A 19375-nucleotide genomic window follows, 5' to 3' on the forward strand; every position below is an offset into this window, starting at 1 on the left:
CATAACTGTCTTTCGAGACTGAAAGATTTTTTAGTTTAAAAGCGTAGATGTTACTGAAACGATTATGAAAATGTTTGCCTACTCTTACCACTAATGAAAGTCGATCGGACTTATATAGTCTTATATAATTTGCGGATCTATATGGAAATTCTCATTTTCACACGTTATTTTAGAAAAATCAGAATCAAAGAACAGTTTACTTTATCAACTAAAAGCATTTTGAAAATCTGCACATTCCATAAATGCGCGATGATCCGCGGTCTACTTGTGAAAAACAGGAATTTCTTCTTTCAAGATCATTTTCTGTTTGTGATTTTAAGATCATCGGCATCTAAATTTGTTGCATTTAAGGCCACGTCTCGAATGAAGCGTTGAATCCTTAACCCTGGACCGGACGCGTCAGTTAAAATTACATAAAGCGACGCGTGGGGTGCGCGACACCCCAAGAGGCTTGCACAAATAATACCGAGAACACAATCACGCTGCTGTGGCTCTTAATTAAAAGCTCATGCAGCTATTGGCAGCTAGGTGACACCACTTAACATTTCGCTACAAAATAAAGAAACAAATAGCTCGGGTGTTAAGCACCCCACGCGACCATTCCAGAGTTACACATAAAATGAAAAAATGGTACAATAAATGTCGATTTAACGATGGATGTTCCAAAGAAAAGGGAACATTCGCGGTTTAGAAACCGTAATTGTAGAAAATATAAATAAAATAAAATCTGATATATTAAATCATTTCTTCATGGATCATATCTTTCGTAAGCTATATTTTGTTACTTTTCAAGATCGGTCACATTAAAAAATTAATGCAACCATTTTAATTTATTTGTGAGTGCTGCGTTAGATTGCCAAAAATGATAAAGGTCTAGAAATCCATTTCCAAAATATCGTCGAACTATGCCAGTCTAGCTTTATAAAAATGGTAGAGAATCTGAAAAAAAACGTGCTCTTGTCATTATTGTGAAACAATATAGAAGAAAATTGTCTTTGGGTCAGTGCCTAGGTTAAGCCTAACTTACAATTCATAGTCAACTAACACCACTGATAACACCGTAAATATTTGCCTTCCGAAAGATACACGGCTAAACCAGACGTATGACATAATCCATAACCCTCGGACAACGACCCATTTTCATAACTATTATAATCAGAATTGACAACGTTTATTACATTCTCAGTTTTACAGATCAATATCTTAAAACAACACATGTTGGTGTTTCTGTTGAAAAAGAAACTTTAGCCTCGGACAAAAATTAATCTATAGTTTACTTAGGACTGAGATTCGAAAATATCAGTTTACATTTCCGCCGGTTCCGTTAGCGCGCACCGATGGTGATGTAAACTGCATATTATAGATACCGCGATATATCATCGCCGGTGTTGTTAGAGCACATCGTGCTCTGACTGTTAGTGATCCCAGTATCGCGTATACAATGTAAAACGCGATGAATGACCGTCTTTGATTGGTGGAGAAGACCACACCAAAAAGGGTATACATATAAGCAGGCGATTTTCAGTCGCCGGTCGCTCAGTCATTTCGTACATATACCTTCTCTCAAATAAAAGTAAAAATAAAACTTTTAAGAAAAAGAATTAATATCATATTCATTTGAGAAATAATCCAAGCCATAATCCCAATAGTTTCTATGGAACTTAATGAAGCATGCGAACATTGCAATTGTCACAAGCTAGACAGTGATATAACTATGTTCATACTTGGGGTCAAATGGACCCATGGCCCGCCGTGGGAGTGTCAAAAGAATTTCGCGAATGATAATTGAAATACTAAACTATTCTGTCTATTCTCTTAATAGCAAATTCACTTATAATAGATAAATCGTAGTACGACATAAACGTAATAGTTTGAACACAGATGAACTCGGCATCCGCTGAATGAAGGTTAATTGCGTGAATAATCTGTATGTACTAGATTTGTTATCGTCCGTATTTGTTTAACAATATCAGTATAATTTCCTCTCATTACTGCCAGAATATGTGCCACAGTATAGATTCGCATTATTTTCATATTATGTTTGCATAATAATTAGACCGTGGATTTAATGCATTTATGATGAAAATGAGTGAATAAAATTTATAGCAGCAGCGAAATTTTAGAAATTCAAAAATGTCTATAACTGACAATAAGTTCGTCGAGGATCATTTATAATTTTATTTAACAATATTCTAAGCATTCCTTCTAGACATATTAATTTTTCTAGAGACCTTAATGAGACATGTGCAGATTTCAATTAATTCTATTATTTATTTAATTTGTTTTTTGATGCTAATAATAACCTGAGAAAGTGAAAAAATATAGGCGTCCGAGTTTCATTTTAAGTCACTGTATATGTGCATATTTCAATTGTGTCATACGCGTGAATTTCTTTAACCTTTCCTAAATTTGTGTATGAAATTTTTATAAGATTTATGAGAAGTTAGAAGAATATTCCTATCAATTTTAGTAAAAGTATTGATGATTTATTAGCTTATAGAATATCAACCAGTCCCCAGTATTACTTCCTATCGATTGTAAATATTCTGATGTAGGCGAGGATGGAAGGTCAATTTTGCTTTTTGGTCTGTATAATCTTTTTACTGAAAGTTAGAAAGTTGATCGCTCGTTGCTCGAATTTGTACAAATATTGTGGCAGTTAGAAAACAATTGCTTTTTGTATCTTTTACGACAAAATCTCAGAGTTCCGTTTTATAGAGATCAGTACCCTAGACCTTCAAGCAAAATTCGAAGTAAAAATATTCAGCCGCGTTCGATAGTTATAATTAGACTGAGGATCTTTGTGCAAAATAAAAATTTTCTAGCTCAATTGCGACGAACCGGTGTAAAGTAAAAACCTGTCTTATTTTTTAGCAAGTTTCATAGCTCGAGGATAATATAACAACATTTTTCAATTCTTCTACTGTCTATACTAACTTATATCTACCATAACTGCAGAAAATCCGCAACTTAGTTACGGCGTGCCGAGAGCCCCTATAGTCCGAATTTGTTATACACAAGGATCCAAAATAATCTCCGTAACTAAATAACTTCCGAAACGAGAAGATGCAAATTCAAGATTGAAAGAGAAAGCGTAAGTACAATTTGAAAATTGCGATGCATTATCTCTTTGATTAGGCATTACTCCTTCTACTGCAACATGACTAAAAATAAAATAAAATAAAAGAACATTGATAAATCGATATGTGACTTCAAAGTTGCACCGACCTATAGAGCGGTGTTTTCCAACGTGTACGTCTCATCGAGGGGCAACTTGAAATATTTCAGGGGCAATTCGAAAATAATTATCGCGAATAAATGATTGATGTTGCGATTCCAACGTTCCGAGAATGAGATGGCAACATTATAATCGATCAGACGGTAAATGTGAGCTAGTTCGTGTGCACTGTGCAAAACGACCAGTAAATTAACCCTCGGATAGTCATTGTAACCGAACGCACGGCGGATACAGGGACACAAACGACCCAGTAAAAAAATTATTTGAGTACGTATGATGCAAATCGCATTTTTTATTACATCGGGTATTACATTGTTCAGACTGCATAACATTAAAATGAAACATATATTTTCAGCGCGTTGAAATAAAGCACGTATTTTATCTATGTGCATATAAATAAATAGCTTTCGCTCATTTCAGAGAAGTTGCTACATAATTTATACAAACAGATCGGGTCAGCGTGGTGACTCCACATCCGCTGTCGGAGGTCAAAACGCTATTCAATATTCAACATGAAGGGAACAATGACATGGCTCTGTGACGGGACGGAAACGTAATATTTAATTTCAACTAGTTCTGCAAGACAATTATTATCATATTATTATCATCACTGAAAAAAATGGAATCATTTGGAATGAGATTAAAATCGACTACATTAGTACCTCAAATAAAGACACTTTACAGCGCAGATCAAGCTCAAGGATCACGCTAATATGGATATTATTTTTTCGACTTAATAACGTAAAACGACAAAGAAAATTTGATTGAGAACAATTTTATGTAGATCTTTTTTAGTCGAGGCACCTACCTGTTAGTGTTAATTCTCTATAGCCGACTGTAACTTTGAAATCGCATATTCATTTATCCATGTTCTTCATTTCTCCTCCGTAATCAAGGAGATTATGCATTGCAATTTTTTAATTCTGCCACATATATTAGAGTAAATTCACATTAAAAACGCGACAATTCTTTTATTTCGTTTACTTCGTAATAAAAAGATTCAGTATGTGTTATTCGATAAATATAAAGTTAATTAAAGCCAAAATTGATCACCCCCACAGTAACCGACTTCGTTATCTTAGCACAACTCTAATTTCAAGTAAATATCGTACAGTTTGACAACAGTTACGTGAATAATACAAAATGGATATGCTCTTTCATTGAAAACATGAGGAGTGATCTTTATATCAGTTCAAAATCCGCTTTTTATCGCAGACCCTCCCTAAAAATATTGCGCCAATAACAGTAGTGATTTCAAAGAACATGTTACTCATAAATACGACTCGCTGTGTTTGAGATTCTAATGTATGCATAATACTCGTTCGACGATACATAAAAAGCGATAATTTCGTGATGAGTCAGTTTGGAACCATCGCCCAGTTTGCATGTCGGTGAAATCGCTCGTCTTTCGAAGGTTAGCGAAGTCTTCCCAGGTGTAGCATGCTGTAATAAATTTCTCACGCCCGAACCAGTTTCCATCTTCCAGAGATCTCTCTTCAGATCGGTAGACTGCGGATTTTATCCGTTTATGAGAAAATTTGGTACAGCAGGCTCCCGTATAACTCATGTTCTCCTACAACACGAATTTCTAACACGCCAAAAATTTGGACTCTCTATAGTCCAAAATTTGTATATGGGTACACAGACATTGATGTAACTCGAGAAACATTAAACCTTGCATGTACATTAACAACAACTTAACTAATTCGAAGAGTTCGAATCTTGTCTGTTGTGTGAAGTAAAAGTTGAAGATCATGATGGATAATACTTTCGATTATGAAGGAACAGGACAAGATATCTTTGCAAATTAGGCTAAAAGACATGATAAATAGGTACGTGACTTCGAAGTTACATCTAGTTACAGATGGTTAAAATATGTAAAAACGCTGGACAGCTAATTAAAGACGTCAGAACGTAACTTCGTACGATTCGGACAATGATTAACGATCAACGCTAGAAACGTGTTTCTTCGGTTTCGCTTAATTAATTATAACTATTGGATAGGTTCGCGCGGTTTTAATTTCGATTTAAATTTCCCACATAACAATTGCTCAACAGTTATGTCCCATACGTCATTCGATAGCTTTGGTTTTCTCCCGTTGTGCGATTGTTTACCTATTCGTTCTGTATGAGTAATAAAGTGATTCATCTTTTGAAAACTATGGTGTGTCGAGTTAATAAGAATGTGCATCTTTGACATGTTTTGCTGTACGATTAAATACGTAATAAAGGGATTAATTTTTGGAGTATCGAGTTAACAAGTGTGAACGTTTGTGATTTTCATAGAATTCTTCTATGACAAATTTCTTCTTCTAAACGGAAAAATCAGTACGAAAATTGTCACGTAAGAATTGCACAGTGACATAAATATTTTTGGATACATCAAACCTGTATTGTTAGATGTATGCATTTCCTGTGTATATATCTTATATTTTTCAAACTATAGAAATTAGAGTACGAAAATTGTTAAATAAGAGTTGAGCAGTGTCAAAATCTGGAAAGGCAGCAGCAATCATTTTGTTACATGTGAGTATGCTTGAAACTATTACAAATCTATGTCAATCACACGATTATTATATAATAATTGTAATTGTTTCCACGAACAAGTTGCTCAGAAAGAAAAAATAATAACTGGACTCTGAATAAAAAACTGAAAACCATGATAAGATTAAAAAAGACTAAGAATGTTGATGCACTAATTTCAAGCTATTCAAATTATTAACACACTGACGGAATAGAATTTGCTGAGATTTGAAAATTAATTGTTACGCTAATCTATTATAACTTCCTAATTTTATCAAGATCCGCAAAACATAAACATATTGAAAAAGTAATTGATGCCATACAGCTTAACTTCTCAATTCTAATTTGATTAAATAAAATACTCTAATTGTATAAAATTGTTTTGCTTGTAACGTGGCAAAGTGTTAATGAAAGAAATTAAATTATTCTTGGCTTCTATGTGAAATTTTTGCAACAAAATAACGATTGATCTGATTGTTTTAAATTAACCATAACTACTAAATGTAATGGTAACATTGTCCAACAACGATTTTACGTTTCAACGTGACAAAATTTATAAGAATTATCTGCCATTTATCGAAACGCAAACAGTGAACGTTCAAATTCATCGGGCTGTGTAATCAGAGACATATGATACGGGAGAAGTTAATTGTTAATTGTCTTCAATGGAGAGAAACATGAAAATTGGAAGTGGAAGCTTCTGACTCAACTCAATTAATACAATCGAGAGTGGGGGTGTACTAATCGCTACATTCTCTTGGAAATTTCCAAAACGGGATCGTAGATGTATATCTCCCCAAATAAAAATTATACTGCAGATACACGTTTCAGTAATAAATCCAGGGATAATCATGGAAAACGTAGCAAACTTTCACGATTTTTGGTAAATAATTATTATGTACGAATGGTATAATCATTTGCGGTATCAGAGACACAAAAAGACTACCATAAAAGATAGCAAAAGAAGTAAAAATACTAGAAATAAGATATGTAAAATGTGTTCACCCATCTCACGCCTGGGAAGGCTAAGATGAAATTAAATATACGTACATGAATATACAGAAATGAATAGATATCGGTGCGGCATAATACATTTTTCACCTGAACACCCCATGAGGTGTTCACCGTTATTAAAAGAATATATCCTGGAGAAACCATCTTCTAATGAATTCTGTAATTATAGCATATGTAAGGCATGAGTTGCCCAGATACCTAAAAATATTTGTACGAAGCGATACTTTAGAATATTAACGAATTTACGAATACAACAACGTAAATGTCACATGCGTAATAAAATGAAATTTTCTCGTCCATACACCGACCGCTACAAAACCGCTGTTTTAATTAATTCGAACATATCAGGAATATAAATTCGCGATAACAGAAACAGAGACGGCATGCTCAACGAATCGACCTGTAGAAACTGGTTAGATCGAAGATATGAATCGCTTGCAGGCCATTTAAGTTCACAGAATATTAATCTGAATAGCACTTCCATATTTCTCGGTATTATGTTTCTATTAATATAGTATTAGAGAACCAGGAAAAGTTGCATAATACCGATTAAACATACCATACGAACAAAGGTGCATCTGTCGAAAAATTCCCGAAGTTTCTCACAAAGAATTTATAATCTACTTATTAGTTGATATCTCGTGTGAAGATCGCATGCTTCAACCTTTCCTCAATTCACGTTAAAACCTCTGCTTCGTCGAATTGCAAAGAACAGAACATTGTTTCTAAACACTAGATACAACACAAATGAAAGGCAACGTCACCGTATCTTTCGCAAACCGCAATATCTCGACCAATAACATGTCCCATAAAGGTACGAGAACGAAAACAGTTCCATTGCTTGAACAAAGACGGTTAGATCGTGTTGAAAAAAGAAGGCAAAACAAGTAAAAGAACTTACAAAGCCGAAAGATGCTGAGCCATGTTCGCCGAACGACTGCGAAAATGTCGGCTTTGTCCCCAAATTACGATGAAACACTCCGTCGTAGGTCAATTCAGCGTTGTCTTTTTCGCAACTCGAATTTTGAGGTTTCAGAATGCGTCTGGCGGAGTTCCGCCTGGCTTCGGCGAACGCGATTCCTCTGAGTATCATTTCGGACGAACTGATCACGAGAGTGTCACCTTAGAGAATATTTTCCACTGCAGAAGTACCGATCCTCCGACATAAAAATTCGTCTCTGGTCCCGATTTACGATTGGGATGTTTTCACACGCGCGTAGATCTATTGTCTCAATAATTGCTGACGATAACGGAGGGTGGAAAATTTTGAAAGAAATTTTTCCCGCTAAAGCGAAACGCTTTAGTTGCCTTTGATTGCTTCTTTGATAATTCGCGATCGAAAACGTGCGTGTTTCACTTGAAACCGTGAAACTAAAAGTTATGGATTACCGCGTTCGCAGAAGATTACTGAACGCACAGGCAATTATCCGTTTATAAACGCTTTTGCATTTACGAAAGCAAAAAAAAATGTAAGATTCGCTGTCGCAAAATTGTTGGTTTCCGGATATGGATTTCACTTGTAATGGCGACGTGCAATTGCGCGTATCATAAAAATATCACGTTGAAATGCGGACACAGATATCCCGAAACTTACGAACAAGCAACTGGCTACCTTCTGAACAATTTATCGATCCCTACAAATCACTCTATCTTTTCCTCCGTGTTATCATTTAATATGTATATGCTGATAACAATTGTACAGTTAGATTCGAAACTCTGGTAACATTTTCGTAATGTCTATCCCGTTCAAAATGATCGGGATATACATCTAATTTAGCAAAACGGTGATGTTCGAGATTTCAATTAAACCAAACAAATACAAAATGATAAAAAAGTAGAGACCGGTTAATATAAACAATATATATGATACAATACAATATAAACAAAGTCTATGATATAACAATGTGCGCATTAAATTTATAATGGAATTTACCGAAAGTTTTAATTAAGTTAATATTATATGAATATATTATAATATTTTGTATCTTACTATTATAAGACAAATTTATTGCTAAACTGTAGAAATCCTAATATACAATAAATAATAGAATAATATTGAAAATTTAGTATTCGTTCACCATTTGAATGATTCAGTATGGTTTCCGTTCTGTTCTTGGAGGTGATACTATTCTAATTGCGAGAGAAGTCCATATTAAGATTAAAATGACAGTTGTTTGATAAGACGCAACAGTTTGGTTATTGAATGTTGTGTTGTCTACATTGTATCTATATTTCCTGATAGTTAGCGACTTCTCATTTTTAATTAATGACTCAATCGTACTATTCAATATATGCAAACACAAAGTTAAATAATATAGGAAATTAAATAAATGCAAACAATAAAAAATATTAGAATTAGAAATATAGCCTGTTCACACACACACAAATGTTAGTTACTTTTGATAAAGTATCATAAAAAGCACAAATAATTTTTGAATTGTTTAATAAATATGAAATAATTTTTAATTAGTTCAATAATTTCAAATCCCACAAAAAATAAAAGAAAATAATCATAAACTCACCGTGGCGTAGTATGTAATTTTTGGTTTCCACTAGGGAAACCACAACGATCACCAAAAGAAGACACTGTACAAATTCTGGAAACACAAAGAAAAATATTTAATAATTAAAATAAAATAATTCATAAATATTCCAAAACTTATAAAAACTAAATATTTAAAACTATCTCAAAAAAGTAAATTAAACAATCTAGCATTTATACTGATTAAGTTACATGGACACTAAACAGAACTAACTCAGGTATAAGCCTTATGAATGGAGTCTATAGATATAAATCTCATTATCTACAGAAGAACCTTTAGATCTAAATGATTAGATCTTCGATATCTGATGCATTTTCTATATTGTGAAACACTGATATTGTAAAAGTAAAGGACAATTAAATTATATGCACAATGAAATAATAAGAATACCAACCTAATAATGTTGTTATTGAAGTAATAGAATATTTCAATATGTACTTCAAAAGATTAAGATCATATGTTTCTGTGCATATAGAACAAAAATCAAATGTAGAGTAAGTAAGCAAAGACACTGTATAGATATAAAATAACTAGTATACATTAATAAAAACTAAATATATATACCTTGTCAACAGTTGATATGAACTAGTTCAAATAATAATCATGCAAACATAACATACAATCTTATATTTGTGAAACATGATAATATGATATATACTGCACTATTTTTATTGGATGAACTAGGTACATTAGATTTTGTATTTTTTTATTCATCACAACACACAACTTAATACCTATCCACCTAATTCAAATCTATTGAATCATATTAAAATACTTAATGACAATAAATTCTAAAAAATTACATATTCTTTTATAAATATGAATAAAACTTCGGTCATATTTGAATTCATTTGAATGAAATTAAACATAAAAGTATACTTGGAAGAAAGGTTAACCTAATAAAAGTTACAGCGACGTTTCAACCTCTAACATGCACCATTTAGACGCGAAAACTCAACATATTCTCATTTTAAAAAGTTTAAAAAATAATATAATTAAATATAATGATTAGGAAATAGTTGATCATGTTCGTTATTACACGAGGAAATGAAATTGGAGGACAATGTATCGATTAAGTTGTCCGCAGTAACCTTTCGAAACGAGGTTAAAAACAATAATCATAATATTCGCATTGATTTTTCTTTTCCAATACATTTTGTCAATATTTGACAAGTTTTCAGTTATAAAATGTCAAGAAGGGGAAAAGAAAACATGTTACAAAGCAAGGAAATTGAGTGGAAAACAAGAAGATCTGACTCACCTGTCTTTCCGACATTTTCTGCTTGTGTCACATAACTGAAAATTGTCTGGAATTTGGTTGATTTATCATCAAATATTTCTCACATTTGCCACAACAGAACAATATGAAAATTTCCCTGAAGAATTATTTTCCAAAGAAATTTCGAGCGTCCATGACGGCCGAAGCTGTCCGAAGCTGCGAAGACGAACATATACCGGGTGATGAAACGTATTTGAATTCACAGGATGTGGAAACTACCTATAGTTCTATAATCACGGAAGATTTTCCTTCGGTCCTGTTTCATTTATCAGTTGTTACACAACTTCAAAGTTGTACATATATATATTTTATGTAGCTAAAGAGATATAGATAAACTGAAACATTTATATTATATCTAAATATTCCTTTTTTGGTTATAGTTATTTATCTTTTCTAATAGAATTTTAACTTTCCTTTAAATAGAATGCTAATGGATCTAGATGTTGTCTATTTTATGTATATAGTATCTGCTAAATAAGAAGTGACAAATAATTGAGATTTTGTTAACTTTTTATTATATATTTAAAATAAAATATTTACTAAGCTAATCTATTTCTATATCATTACTTATTATATATTCTATATCATTATTTGTGTTAGTGAAGATATATTATGTTTCTTTCATATGTACTGTAGGTACAAATAAATAAATTTTTATCAACGTTTATTTCGTAATATGTCTGATACATTTTTTACAACTTTTCAATAATGACTAATGAATTTGCATAAATAACAAGTCGTTTAACATCTTTTCGTTTTGAAGATTATTGACAAGATGGTGGTTTCATATTTCAAATTTTTTAAAATTATTTACAATGTGGTTTTGTATTTATAATTTCTTTATTTTCGAAATACGTATTTACTATTCCAACATATCCATTATTTTATTAGTGACACTAGTCTAACGTACATACTACATATATATTCTTTTGCTACAGTTACTTACAAATTTTTATAATAATTGAAAAATTCAATGTACTCTTATAAACTTCTGAAGAAATATGAGGAATAAATATATACTTTTATCTAATGCAATATATATGTATATTAAATAAAGGATTGATAATTACAGTTATCTTGTTTTAGTCATAATTTTCGGAAACATGTTGTGCTTTATGAAATTATCTAATACATTTCGAAGACGATAATTTGTTTGTATCATATATCTTACTTAATATTTAATTGTCTATAATTTCAGCCTCAGTGTTGTATATCTATACATAAGAAGAATTTAGTGTTATTATATATACGAAAAATAAAAACAAATCGTTAAAATAAATAACATCGAATAATTTGTATGTATACTTTCGAAAATGTATAAAAACAAAAAACATAGCATACAAACTGTTAAGTTTAAACTTATTTTAATATTAGTTTCTTCTGTAATAGTAAATGTTTATTTTAGATATGTAATGAATATGGATAGGGAAATAATTTAAGCAATCAAGCGCATTTAGTTTATTATTTTTATTGAGAACCAATAAAAACATAAAAAGTATTGATAATTTGTAGCTCCTTGTAATAAAAGGATGGTTCAAAATATTGATTGTCAAAAATAATTACAATGGCGCACTTTTTCTGCAGTTTATATAACTTTTCAATAAATGATGTCATAAATGTAATTACTTAACAATGCGTATAGAACAATAATATAAATGTTATAAATTTAATTAATTAATATGATAAAAAATATTATTTCTTTCAGTGTATATGTTAATAAGTATAATAATTAATTCTAACTTTTAGAAACACCTATACATATTTTTATTTTAGAAAATTCTATATAATATTATATCACATTATACATATGCGCAATATCCATTACAGATTATTTGTGGTTAATGCAACATTAATAATGATAACTGCTATTATTTATTACGGCTTTAAATCATTAAAAAATATCTTATTTTATGAGATTCTTCCGTATGTAGTCAATGATCAAATACGTAAAGATCACAGGAAATCTCTAGATGAAGATCTAGTAACTTGGAAGGCCTACATTTTTTTTTTAAATTAAAAGCTATTATTTTGTTTATTTTGATGTATGATTCTAAATATAATCAAAAATACAGTAAACTACTTTCTCTGAAAATTAAGTAAATTAAGAAAAATATTGGTACATGAAAAAATGAATAAAATAAACTATACATAGAGGATTTACTTTCTCACTTTACATTTGTCGTTGGAACGTTGGTAAGCCGTCTATCGATTCTCCCCACGCACACATCTCCTCTTCAGTCATCGATTGCACTTTTTGCACCTGCCATTTTTTTTCCAGAGTAATGGGAGCCTCATCTGAAACTACTGGCACGAGGGTGCATTAAAACAGGCTACCCTAACCTGTGAAGCCACCCTCACCCTCTTCGTCTCAATGAATCTTCCATAATTGAATATTTTTCAAAAAATCTTAAAGTGTCTCCTGGAAGGAAAAAAGACAGAGAAAGATACACATTCGAGAAGTCAAAGTGTGCGACGAGGAAAGAACAGCGGTGCCGTCAGTAAGAAGGAAAAAGCGGAACAAGGATAGAAATAGAAGAAGGTGAAAGTAAAAGAGAGACGGATAGAGGGTGGGTGGTGGGGGGTTCTCAGCTTAAGAGAGAGAGAGAGAAAGAGAGAGAGACAGAGGAGGTCGAAGGGAGTCGAGCGAGGAGAATGACGGATAGTCAGCAGCAGTTTTGCTTGCGTTGGAACAACTTTCAAGCTAACATCACCAGCCAATTCGAGGCCCTCAGAGATGACGAGGACTTCGTCGATGTCACCTTCGCTTGCGATGGTAGGCGTCTCCAGGCGCACAAGGTTGTCCTCTCCGCGTGCAGCCCTTACTTCAAGGAGTTGTTCAAGGTTAGAAAACCTTCCCCGCCTTGCTTCTCTCTTCAATGCGACTTGCTTGATATCACCCCCCTCCCCATCCCTCGCCTGTGCATTCTTACCTTCTTTGAGAATCATGCTTTGGATTTGATGCGGTGAAATTAAAGTACTTGCCCAAAATTCTCATCTATACGTGTATATGTGTATAGCTCCGTATGTGTATGCGTGACGTCTCGTGCAGTAGTCTCATATATGTTTTGCATAAGATACATGTTTTTGCACATTATTTGTTTGGTAGTAATTCAAGTTTGTTTTGATTGATTTTACTATAACGCATCGTTAATATATTCTTTACATGTATGCCACAATGATTCTATGAATACTAAAATGATTATGAAATGTGAAACATAAAAATATAGTTACTGAGATAGTCTTTCATTCATGTGCAATATATGCTTTTGATACGTATGAACATTTTTACAATATTTATAGAATGTCTTATTCTTTTCAAATAAAATTTTAAATCTAGTATCAGAAATTTTGATAAGTCTATTATGGATGTTTATATAAGCAATCTTACGTATAAACAAATTTACAGGAACTTACATTCATTAGATACCTATCTTCTTAGCTACAAATTTTATTGTATTGAAAATGAAATAAAACCTTTATGACATTTTAGTAGAATTTTATTTAATTACGTTACATATTTACAGTGTTGTATGCTAAAACTGTCATTAATTTCTAGCTTAGTTGTATCGTAACGCTATATTCTTATACATTAGATTATAAACTGATGAAAGTTAATATGTATTTTGTTCCTTTTATCTCATATTGTACTTGAAAACATATTAAATTATATAACTTTGCAGAAAAAATACAAGTTTGTATATTTAAAAAGAAAGGTACTTATCGCAGTAATATACATATATTAACCATAGTATTAGTAAAATGTTCAAATTTATTTGCTATAAAGATTTAAGATTTATTATTGAGATATATATTGCATTGTATGTATATATTCAAAAAATATAGTAACAAGAATTAAACATAAAAATATAAAGTAGTACAAATGATGCTTATTAATGTTATTAAATTCCCCTAAAGTTAATACTTTAAAAACATACGTTTTGTAAACTGTAGGATACAATATTGTTGATATTTATAAAATATATAAGTAATTATTTGAAATTTTTAATTAGTTCTTTAATTTTTCAATGTATGTTAACAATTATGATTAAAATTTTTTAATTTAATAAGTATAAATTTTCTTCATTAATTATAAATTGTCGGATTAATTTACTATTATACTTACTTTTCAAATAATGTAGTATATAGATATATACCAGGTTGTGAGTTATGACTTTTTTAACTAATTAGTAATAATAACGTTATTTTGGTACACTGAACATTCATCAGAGGACTATATAATTTTTTTGGACTTTTCTTTCTTATTAACTTTAATATTATGTTTAAGATATTTAAACAATGTTATGTATAGAAAAAATTTAAATTATAAGCGATTTTACACTTTTTGTACTCGAAATTGTTTTGATAATAAAAGCCATATTACTTTCTGTTAACTATACAGACTATATATAACTCTCCGTATTAACTATATATAATGCACAATTTGAGATAAGAGTGCTTTATTTTTGTAAACTTAAGAATTTCTATGTAAATATATTGAAGCCGTAGGCTTAATAAAACTGTAATTTCAAAAATTTTTTGAATTGATTGGAATAAGTCATTAATTTATAAGGGAGCTGTTTTGCACATCACTGCATGAGATGTCATTTTTCTGCTCTCATGATATCCATCAAATTTACTATCTCATTGTATTACTATCTTCAAGTGTATTGGCTAAGGTGTTTGTTGAGATATTTAAGTTTATGTAGTATCTGCTAAAATTTAAAATTAATAATAAATTCTTGAAACTAAATATTCCACAAATTTAATTTGTTAGTTTATTACCTTTATACTATTACATATAATATATATGAATCTTACATAGATAGGCTTCCTCCAATGAAACATTTTTATGTTGAATTACATGAAAACAAAAATTTTATCTTAAGTATATTTAAACATGAAGAATACCATTAGTATACTTATCATACTACTTGAAATTAAAACAAAAAAACAAAATATATTTGAAAGAAGATAGTTTTTGTACATAAAAGAAAAGAGTTTTGTGAAAATATTATTATGTGTAATCGAAATAAGTTATCATGTATTATGTTATCATGTATTGAAAGATATTAATATGGCAGCAACAGTTTTTCTAAAAAACAAGTATACAGAATTTTATTCCCGTAAATTTTTATGAATTTTTTGTCTATAAAAAATAATTTATGTCTTTCCAAAAGTTAATAGTTTCTTTAACTTTATTATCTCTCAAAATATAGAAACTTTTGTTTGTTTCAGTACAGTTAGTATTTTGTAGAAATATTAATAATTTAATGTGCTCTGCATATATAATTTTATGTTCTGATATGTATTGTTGTTATTTATCTTATATATATTTGAAAAGTAACATAGCTATGTAATAGCTAAGTAATCAGGAATCAATATACATATAAGTAATCAGATATCAATCTTGTTTGAATTTATGTTTAAATTATTCATATTTGTATCTACATTTAGTATGATTGACTAGTAATAACTATTATATATACTGATTTACATAATAGAATTCTTGTAAAATCAGAGTCTGAAGTTGGAGTGATTTATACAAAAAATTTGTTTTATTTTTATGTAGATAACTTATTCTTAAATTTATTAAGATCATAGATCTATGTATTATTATCAAAAAGATATAAAAAAGGAAAATATGATTTCATTCTTATACTTATATTTCCATATGAATTTACTTTTATAGACAAATCCATGCAAGCATCCAATAATATTCATGCGAGATGTAGAGTTCGAACACCTACAGTCACTTTTGGAGTTCATGTATGCTGGGGAAGTTAACATATCTCAAGCTGAATTGCCTACATTTCTACGAACTGCTGAGTCTCTGCAAATCCGTGGCCTCACCGACTCTCAAAATATTCAGCACAACAACGAAAAGGTTTGTAGATTAGAAAGATGATAAAGATAAACTTTTAGTTTATGATAATTCATATTTTAATACTTTCAAGGTTTCTGGGTAATGTTATATATAAAATTATTTGAATAATTTCATCATCAATTGAGACACATTTGGAGAGCTTAAATGTATTTGAATCAATGTAAAAGATAAATGTTATGCTAGATGGTTGAATTTGTTGCTTTCAATTATATGATTGTTGTAAAAAATTGGTTATAATGTGCTAATTTCGTTTCAATTCAATAATTTCAGCATTTGAAAACAAACAACATACATACATCAAATGGCCGTGGGTTGATCTCACCAAGTTTGGAGGAGGACCGTAGCAAAACACCACCAGCCTCAAGTCCTCCACCATTGAAAAGGCTGTGCAAACGAAGTGATTCGCCTCAGATATCTAGTCCAGTACCAGCTGCAGTGGCCTGTGCTCCTGGAACGCCACGCACACGGCCATTAATTGAGCCACAAGTTCAACTCGACTGCTACAAAGATCTCGATATTGTTGAGGTTAGTTTTATTTCAATCATTTTGGGATAAAAATTATGTTCTAAAGTGACTAATCACCAGTGGTTTACATAAGAGATTTGAAATCTCCTTATTCATCTTAGTGATAGTGTACCATAATGTATCTTTTGTATCATTAATGTATTTTTCGTACTATTTTTTTTTAAATTGATCATTCCAATTCATCCTTCCAAACCAATGAGATATTTTTTGTATAAGATATATTAGTTACATAAATAGGAGTAGCTTACTAAAGTAGAGCCGTTAACTCATTTCTTTTATAATTTAAGTACATTTATCACGTTTATAATGAAAAACTAACATATATTGATAAATCGTAATTTGTAACAAAAGTACATGCAGATACTTATAATAACTTTTTTGTACTCCAGCCAAAAATAGAATTACCAGAATATGGAAGCGATGACGATTGTTCTCCAAAGCAGGAGGTTAACACACTGCCAAGTCGTTTCCTTAGCCTTGATGGTGGCATGGAGGTTGTGCCATCGTATCCGCCTTCTTATCAAGGTAATTATATGTTTTTAGACGTTTTAGATATTCAAAGTTAATGAAAAACTCAGTTATATAAGAAGAATATATTAGGTGTGTATTCTAAGGATAATAATTTCTAATCAAAAAATGTTTTTAGGAGGAGGAGCAGGGGGAGGAGGAGGTGGTGGAGGCGGAGGTGGCGGATCATTGGAAGGAGGACAGCCTGGACCATCACATGCCAGCAATATGGAGCTAAATCAAGAACAACAAGGTAAGTGACCACCCATCCCAACCCTAATTCTTTGGTAGTTGCGAGCACCATTACAAACAGCAACAACCTAGCCGATCATGTCGGAGAGAATTTTTTGGATGCGAGTAGAAACATGGAAGGAGAAGGGGAACCTCGGTTTGAAATGGTAAGCTCGTGTAGCTCGGTAGCTCTTGCTAGGCGGTAGGAGAGAGAAAGTGAGAGAAAGAGATCGAGTGAGAAAGAGAGCGAGAGAAAGAGAGAGAGAGGGAGGAAAAGAAGGAAAGAGAGAGACATTTGACACTCGGAGGCGATCTTTTGATAATATTATCCAGGCGGAGTGCAGTTTGCGGCTGTATGTGTGGAGAAAGTCAGCTGCGTGTACATACTCGGGCTCTACCTGTCCATTTTGTTTGCCAGAGTTGGAGGGTATATCTCAGAATTATAGTTCAATAGTAATAGTTAGTTAATTCAGTTAGAAGTTGCATATCTCAAAATTTATCGAGAAAAAGTTCTTTACATTTTAAATTATGATCAGCTCTAGTTTTAAAATAAATGTAAATTTATTCTTTTTGAAATGAGAAGACCTGAAGGTTTTTATCAATGTCTTAACAGTTTAAATCATACTTTCTCAAATTCGAAAGATTTGCACATTAAAGAAAAAATAAAGCGAAGGAAGTTTTGAATACTTTTTGAAAGACAAGGAATGAATTCCCTCCGTCTGGTAAACCTGTCCGTTGCTTCCACGTTTTCCGTTCTTGTCCGTTAGATGACACGCCAATTAGTTTTTATTTATAACAAAATTTTGGATATTTTGTAAACTTAATAATTAATGTTAATTTTTACTATATTTATGATGCTCATAAATTCTATAAATTCTAACATTTATGATATATATTTTATTTTTGTCTAATTGGCGTGATTTGTTCTATGTATCCATGTATATCTCACGGCAGAACACCCTACTTTGACATATATATACAACAAAGCAAGAGCTTGATGCTATAATATACTTAAGCTTTTCGGTCAAGGTCTGTGTTTGATCACTGTGTTGTAATTAAAAAAAACTTAATATCATTGGCTTCACTAATTGTATTATAATTCATTATAAATATTTTACAGTATAAATTACATATTTAAAGAAGTAAAGTACTCATAATTGATGGTTTCATAAAAACATTCAACATATCAAAATATCATATTACAAAATACATGTCCATAAATTACAATTGTTAAATTTAAATAAAGGATTTAATATTACAGTAAATCTTTATTAGCAACTGTTAGTAATTTGTAGTCGCGTACTATAAAATTTAATTATTATCATTGACTCTGTTATCATCAATGATGTAATTCATAATCCGTAAGAAAAAGTATTTCAAACAGATATATTGATTTGAAAATGATTATTAATAATGTTACGATATTGATGAGTAGTAATTGAAATATTTCAGTACTAGCAGATTCAAGTATAATGCGAAAAATATTCAACACGAAAGGGTGTTATTGTCGAAGAGCAGTTATTGAAATGTCGGAGGATACTGCGCGAACTCTCACGCCTCATATACCCAATAACAACACGCTTACCATTTGTCTCCGATGTGTGTACGTTGGTGATGCGCGACATCGTAGT

General features: G+C 31.2%; 2 protein-coding genes and 1 long non-coding RNA gene across 6 annotated transcripts in view; 1 reads left to right on the plus strand and 2 right to left on the minus strand.

Moving 5' to 3' along the window:
• Positions 1-10773, minus strand: part of milt (trafficking kinesin-binding protein milt) — a 102231-nt gene extending 91458 nt beyond the window's left edge. The window contains exon 1 of one of the 2 annotated variants that reach the window (XM_033468073.2): positions 10580-10773. In XM_033468073.2, coding sequence (XP_033323964.1) covers positions 10580-10594 — 15 coding nt within the window. In that variant the 5' untranslated portion in view covers positions 10595-10773. Of the gene's footprint in view, positions 1-7676; positions 8256-10579 lie in introns of those variants that run through there. The other variant, XM_033468072.2, reaches the window with a different exon arrangement.
• The window catches only part of LOC117219149 (uncharacterized), a 118114-nt gene that overhangs the window by 10964 nt on the left and 87775 nt on the right, over positions 1-19375 (plus strand). For 2 of the 3 annotated variants that reach the window (XM_033468077.2, XM_033468078.2), the window contains exons 1-5: positions 12863-13438; positions 16287-16481; positions 16752-17006; positions 17396-17531; positions 17653-17766. In XM_033468077.2, the coding sequence (XP_033323968.1) occupies positions 13250-13438; positions 16287-16481; positions 16752-17006; positions 17396-17531; positions 17653-17766 (889 nt within the window). In that variant the 5' untranslated portion in view covers positions 12863-13249. Of the gene's footprint in view, positions 1-12862; positions 13439-16286; positions 16482-16751; positions 17007-17395; positions 17532-17652; positions 17767-19375 lie in introns of those variants that run through there. The other variant, XM_033468076.2, reaches the window with a different exon arrangement.
• On the minus strand, positions 12050-12907 carry LOC143260381 (uncharacterized). Its single transcript, XR_013034527.1, has 2 exons — positions 12767-12907; positions 12050-12682 (listed from the first exon to the last, which is right to left on the minus strand). It is a non-coding gene; the product is annotated as an uncharacterized LOC143260381 (long non-coding RNA).

The sequence above is a fragment of the Megalopta genalis genome, chromosome 12, assembly GCF_051020955.1.
Source record: "Megalopta genalis isolate 19385.01 chromosome 12, iyMegGena1_principal, whole genome shotgun sequence".
Lineage (NCBI taxonomy): Eukaryota > Metazoa > Arthropoda > Insecta > Hymenoptera > Halictidae > Megalopta > Megalopta genalis.